The sequence below is a fragment of the Montipora foliosa genome, chromosome 4, assembly GCF_036669935.1.
Source record: "Montipora foliosa isolate CH-2021 chromosome 4, ASM3666993v2, whole genome shotgun sequence".
Taxonomy (NCBI): Eukaryota; Metazoa; Cnidaria; class Anthozoa; order Scleractinia; family Acroporidae; genus Montipora; species Montipora foliosa.
Window position 1 is genome coordinate 6,100,724 of NC_090872.1, and position 6,946 is coordinate 6,107,669.

General features: G+C 39.0%; 1 protein-coding gene across 1 annotated transcript in view; it reads left to right on the plus strand.

Annotated features, from left to right (window-relative positions):
• Positions 1-3,264: 3,264 nt before the first annotated feature.
• The window catches only part of LOC137999641 (H/ACA ribonucleoprotein complex subunit 1-like), a 16,499-nt gene continuing 12,817 nt past the window's right edge, over positions 3,265-6,946 (plus strand). Inside the window, exon 1 of the mRNA XM_068845480.1 lies at positions 3,265-3,484. Coding sequence (XP_068701581.1) covers positions 3,349-3,484 — 136 coding nt within the window. The 5' untranslated portion in view covers positions 3,265-3,348. The remainder of the gene's footprint in view (positions 3,485-6,946) is intronic.

Genomic DNA, 6,946 nt, shown 5'->3' on the forward strand with positions numbered 1-6,946 from the left:
GACGAATCTATATAGTATTCTTTGCTTTCCGATCTACACAGATGACCTCTAATTGCGTTATGTGCGGTTGTCTGTCGCGTGACGGTCCGTGTCACGCAACGTCTCGTAATGGTGAACCCTAAATGATGTTTATCTTGTGTTACCCTCTGAAACGAGCACTAACAATAAGCCGGCCATTGTCATCTAGACTATATTATCCTCTTAAATAGTGCACAGAGGAAATTTTCGAACATAATCCCTGTATATAAGTGTTTTTTCTCTCCTCGTATATATAAAGATGTTGAACGAAGCCTCTTGTCGAATATACCGAAGGAGAAACAACTACGCAAAGACAAACGTGCTTTGAAATTACTCTATCTTGTCGTCAGTGACATTGAACAGATGCTGAAAGTGTGGTAGTCTCCTTCACAGCTGTCTTTCGAGATGTCACGCAACGCTCCCCCGTTCCTCTCGGGGCAGCGTTGCGTGACATCCTGAAAGACGGCTGCGAAGGAGACTAAGAATGTGGTTATAGAGATATACAAATGGCTGACTTCGACACCTCGGGTTGCGTCTCTCAGATGAGGATAATAATAACAATAATAATAATAATAATAATAATAATAATAATAATAATAATAATAACTTTATTGAAGTCTCAACCTTATTTAGCCGAGCTCGAGACGAGTGCTCTACTTATTGGAAAGACTACCAATCAACTGAAATCAGAACAAATCAAATCAAATATTGGTTTCTTAGGAGAGGGGAAAACCGGAGTACCCGGGAAAAAAAGTCGAGCTTCAGAGTAGAGAACCAATGAACTCAGCCCACATATGGTGTCGAGCCCGGTAATCGATCCCGAGCCACGTTGTTAGAATCGAAGGCGAGTGATCTCGCCACTGCGCCAGCCCTGCTCTTGATTTGAATTCGTGAATGAATGAATGAATGAATGAATGAATGAATGAATGAATGAATGAATGAAGCGGCCGATGATTAATTAAGACTCCAACAGGGATATTGGGATCTTGTAATTCGTTGAAGCTTGCAATACGTCCTTTAATATTGTTACTCTTTCTCTCACGGAAATGATCATTTTGTTTCTCTTGTAAAAGAAGAGTGTCAAGCGACCACATTTACCCCGAAACTAAATCTGTAAAGAATACGTTACTTCGTACACACAGAAAACGCACCCATATCCCTCAATTTTCATAATTTTAAGCACAAAAGCCTCATTCTACGTTTATCGTACATCCGCCATTTTGTTTTGGCGTTCACCGGAAGTTGCTTCATCTTTTTACTTCCTGCCTTATTCACGTGACCAAAAGTAATCAGACCTTAAATTTTACCATCAAAAGTCAGCCGGGCGTAGTGGCGCACGCCTGTAATCTAGCTACTTGGAGGCTGGGGTGTTTGAATGGCTTGAGATCGGGATTCCTGGGGGCGGTTGTCCTATGTAGATCGGGTGTCCACGCTAAGTTCGGCGTTAATATGGTGAACATGGAGGAATTTGCGTTCTCCAGGTTGGTTAAAGAGGAGCGAATCGGCCCAGGGTGGAAACACAGCAGGCAAAAGCTCCCGCGTCAAACAGTAGTGGGATCGCACCTGTGAATAAGCGGTCGTTCACAGCCCGATCAAGATAGTCGAACATCATCCTGTTTTTTTTTTTCCTTCTTTTTTTCGTTTGGTTTATTTGAATTTTGAATGGCTACTAACTAAGTTAAAAGACTGGAATTTTTTTTTCCTTTTCCATGTTTTTCTTGAAAATTTTGTTTCTCTTGCAACAGAACTTTATCTTCGTATTATCCTCCCAATATCTTATCTACAACATTTATTTCATGTGATATATCTTGTTCTACATTTGTCTCCTGTTCAAGTCTACATTTAGAAATAACATTAAGGTTCTTTGAGGATCAAAAAGGACTAAACACCAGAAAGCGAAAAAAATACAAAATATTTTCTATAACATCAAGAAAACTCTCCTTTGATTTACACTGGATGTCAATCCTTGTTGAAGTGAAAACTTCATTTCGTCTGTTTGACTGTAGCACTCGAAAGGTACCGCTTTTTTTATTAGCGATTTAACTCTGTAAATGATTCCCATTTTCGCGTCAACATACACAATAAATATTAAAGATTTGACAATCTGGTTTCTATGTTCGTACTCTTGTCCAATTGCATTTGGTTTCGGTTTGGTTTCGGTTCCCAATGTTAAGGCTTATGGGAACTCATCTTTGGACCTTATCGAAAGCATGTATAATTTTACATTGGAATTGACAGCTGGGCGTAGTGGCGCACGCCTGTAATCCAGCTGTCTGGAGGCTGGGGTGTTTGAATGGCTTGAGATCGGGATTCCTGGGGGCGGTTGTCCTATGTAGATCGGGTGTCCACGCTAAGTTCGGCGTCAATATGGGGAACATGGAGGAATCGGCGCTCTCCAGGTTGGTTAAAGAGGAGCGAATCGGCCCAGGGTGGAAACACAGCAGGCAAAAGCTCCCTCGTCAAACAGTAGTGGGATCGCACCTGTGAATAGGCGAGCGTTCACAGCCCGGTCGAGATAGTCGAACATCACCCTGTTTTTTTTTTATTTTTTTTTTATTTTTTTTCCTTCTTTTTTTGTTTGGTTTATTTGACTGGATTTTTTTTTCCTTTTCCACGTTTTTCTTAAAAAATTTTTTTGTTTTGCAACACGGAACTTTATCTTCGTATTATCCTCCCAATAACTTATCTACAACATTTATTTCATGTCATATATCTTGTTCTACATTTGTCTCCAGTTCAAGTCTACATTGTGAAATAACATTCATATTCTTTGAGGCTCTTCCAAAAAAGCATTCTAAAACATCGAGATAACTCACCATTAATTCACAATGGATGTCAATCTTTGTTGAAGTGGAACTTTGTTTTAGTTTGACCACGTAGCACTCGAGAGGTACCAAGTGGTGGTTCAACTCTTACTTTTTTTCAGTAGCGATTTAACTCCGTAAAGATTCTCATTTTCGCTTGAATATGCACAGTTAATACAATAATCCACGTTTATTTTCGCATTAATATTACACGTATTCGCATTTTCGCTTGGATTTTATCTACAAGAAATAACTAGAGGCTTCGGTTTTTAAGGTTCGCACTCTTATCGAATGGCATTATAGGTGTCGTCTCCTATTTGCAAGGCTAACCTGAAATCATAATACAAATTGAAATCCTCGTCTTTTACTTATTACGTACAATCATTCTATAAAATAGGTCACATCTCGACTTAGTAGCCTTCCCTACCAAAGGGGGAATGGTTACTAAGCCATTGACTGCAGCACGCGGTCTAGCAACATAACAGCAGAATTTTGTGATCATTCGAGCAATTGAGTCTCACTTTGGATGTCTTTTCGTGGCCGTGGCGGTGGCAGAGGCTGGGGTCGTGGTGGTGGCCGTGGTGGTGGCGGTCGTGGTGGAAGAGGTGGCGGTAGAGGTGGATTTCAACAGCGAGACTTCGGACCCCCTGAATCTGTTGTCGGTAAGTGAAGAATGCAACGTTAACGAATGCTGTAAAAGTCAAAACTTACATACACTTAAACGCGGGGCCAAGTTTAGGATATGAATTTTTTCTTCCTTCCTTAAGCTTTTAGGGAATTTTTCAACGAAACGAATAATGGCAACCAGAAGTCAGTAAGACTGGACCCCAGTATACAGAGGTCTTTCATTCCATTGATCTAAATATTAATTCTCCTTACTGACAGCCATAAATTACTTTTTATGTCAGTCATGGGAATTTGATGATGTATCTAGCCAAAAAAAAAACCCTGGTGATAAATTTACGCATTCCGTTCACAAGTCTGCTTAACAATGTATTGAGCTTGTGGGGAGAAAATTTATATCAATCACTCTTGGGTTTAAAATAATAGGACGTTACAAGTCGATCAAAGTCGATCATCGAAAACGTAATCGATAAGTCGATAATACTCGATATTTGTCGATAATTGTCCATCGACAAGTTTAATTTGTCGATAAAAGTCGATAATCACAAGATTTTCAACTGAATATCGATTTTATCGACAAAAATGCTGACACATTTTTCGATCGCCCACGAAAATGTAAACAGCTTTAAAGTAAATCCGTATGGCAATAAAGTTGAATAAAAAACTGTAAATCAATAAATAAATGTAAATCGGTAAAATAAAGTCTTGGCATAGCCAATCCTGCTTCATTAAACTGTGCTTGGCAACTGTAGCCTCGTCTCCTGCCATAAACCTTTTATTTTGTATTTCCGATACTTGTCGATTAAAATCGATCAAAGTCGATAATCACAAAAAATTGTGTGATCGACTTTTATCGACATCCGATATTTGTCGATTGATTAGTATCGAATTCGATCGACAACGATCGACTTTTATCGACTATCGAAATTATCGACTTGTAACGTCCTGAAAATAATTCTTTGGTAGTCTTGTCGAACAGCAAGACCAAACATCTATGTACAGTTGGTAATCTAAGTGACTATCATACTTGGCAGAGATTTCCTTGATATCCCTCTTTGGCAAGAAATGAAGGAAACCTTTGCACAGATCTTTTATCAAGCGGTTTAAAACCTGCTATGACCTTAACCGCGGTCAAACGCAAGAGCATGCGCAATGCACGCGTACGGTTTCGCTGGCCGCGAAAATTTCCCGCGCAAATTTCATTGAAACCATTGCAGAACCGTTGTTGCGGGAAAAAAAGATTGAATGACAGTGATTAATTTGCTAAAGTGAAGCGAAGTACTGCAAACGGAAGGTTTTCGTTTTAACAGTCAATAGTTTGATAAATTTTCTTTATTCTCCGAGTTCACTAAATTTTTTTGACCTTCACTAAAAAAGTTCTTAGTGTTAAAACAGTCAACATAAGAAAGCTTGTCACCACTGCGATTTGTTTACTGTCGTTGTCACTGAGCGTGACCACCCGAAGAAGATATATAAAGGAAGCGAGAACGCGGACAGGAAAAAAAGTGTTGAGAACAGCAGCTCAGGAGGGTCCATAAAGCGTTGTCGAGAGCTGAAGATACACCGGAGGGATCGTGGATTTGTCTAAGCCACAGAAATTTGATACTTGCCGAGGACAAACGCTGTTCTATGTTCCTGCAATTTCTCGTGCATTTTTTTTGTATTTTAATGATATTTATTGATTTCCAGTTTTACATACAATTTTACTACACACTACTCTCACTTACTACCCTACTACACTCACTTACACATACACATACACCTCTTCATCATCTTTTTTACATTGTAAACAATTTTTTCTCACAATTTTTTCTCAAATGTTTAGCACCCTCAGCCTGTGATTATTTTTAACAATAAGTTCATTGTTATCGGAGATTAGATCTCCATTCCCTTCTCTGCCAGTGTTTTGAAATAGACAGAGTTGCCTCCAATACAATTTCTTGTGCATGCTCAGACGTTTGACCGTGGTGTGGCTATGACCACTTTGAATTTTAACACCTGCCCAATGGTGGAAGTGCAGGGCTGGAAATTAACTAAAAATCTAAGCACAACTTTGCGACAGGAACGGAAAATTTAGTTGCAGTTTCACAAATTTTACTCACAAAATCGTCGCGCTGCATTGTGTTGTTAGCGGCTTGGCAAAACAAATATGAGCCCCCAATACTTGTGTGTAAAGAAACCGCTGAAAATGGCGAATGTTTGAAGGAATGGAATTTTGTGCACTCAATGTGACAGCTAAATTATGCTACAATTATGCTATCTTCAGAGTGGAAGAAAATTCACTGCAAGAACAAAATAATTTTGTTAATTTATTCTAGCAAAAGTAGCAATTTTAGTCTCAATTTTGAGCCGTGAAGTGTGGAAGTGACGTTGCACTGACATCACAACATGCATGCATGACAGAACGTAGAGGAGTTCTGTGAAGGGGTTTCCCTTCCTTCTTGCTAGAGAGTTAACCTCATCCAAGCAGTGTGCTAGGTGACTGATTCCAAATTGATTTTAAATAATTTTCTTGTGGCGTTTAGAAAATAGGTTGATTCACAGCATTCTTGGAGAGCAGCTCTTTTTTATGACAATTTTAAACATGAAGAGGCACTATAAAAGGGGTCACTTCACTAACTGCTTTTGTTCAAATTTATTCAAGCATGACTGATTAATTATCCAAGATGGTGATCAACAAACAGCAACACAGACAGAAGCCCTAAAAGATATTTCAAGCATGAGAAAAAGGGACTGGGATTAAATCAAAGTCTCTGTGAGACACCTCATTGATGAAATGTAGAGCATTAGGATACATTCTACTATTACTTTAAAGACTTTAATTTTAATAACTCAACGGAAACCTCAGAACTACATGTACCCCTAAAAATAATGAAATAAGATCTAAGGGTAGATTCGAACCTGCGACACACGCACGCTCGTACATTGTAACCAATTCGGCTGCCCGGATGATACCAGAAATTTAACAGGACATTGATCGAGTGATCCAGAGAGCACCCAAAGCCCCCTAACGATACTTCATTGAGACTTTGTCATCAATGAGCTAAAAGAGAATGACAGATAAATGGACACATTGCCACAAGGGGCTTTTTTATCGCACAAAATTGTCACAGAGCTCAGTTGCATCCATGGTTGATTGATAGATCATTTGCATGTGTCTAAAGCACCACACCTTTTATAGTGTGTCTTCATGTTTAAAATCAGGTGTATAATGCTTGGGGGATAGTTTTGCCTAGTATTTTATCTATTTATTAAATTACACAATTTGTTCTTATTAATTGCATTAGCTGATGAATTGTCTGGGAATAAATAAAGATATCTGTCTATCTATCTATCTATCTACATTGGTACTTTATATTCACGTGATGAGAGTGTATAGTGTAGAATTACTGTATCACCAAGTCACTGCCTCTCTTTCCCTGCTAGCAGAGGGTGCTTTTCTTTTGTATTAAAAGAAGGTACAATGAAGGCTAAGATTGTGTTTGGACAGAACCAGGGCC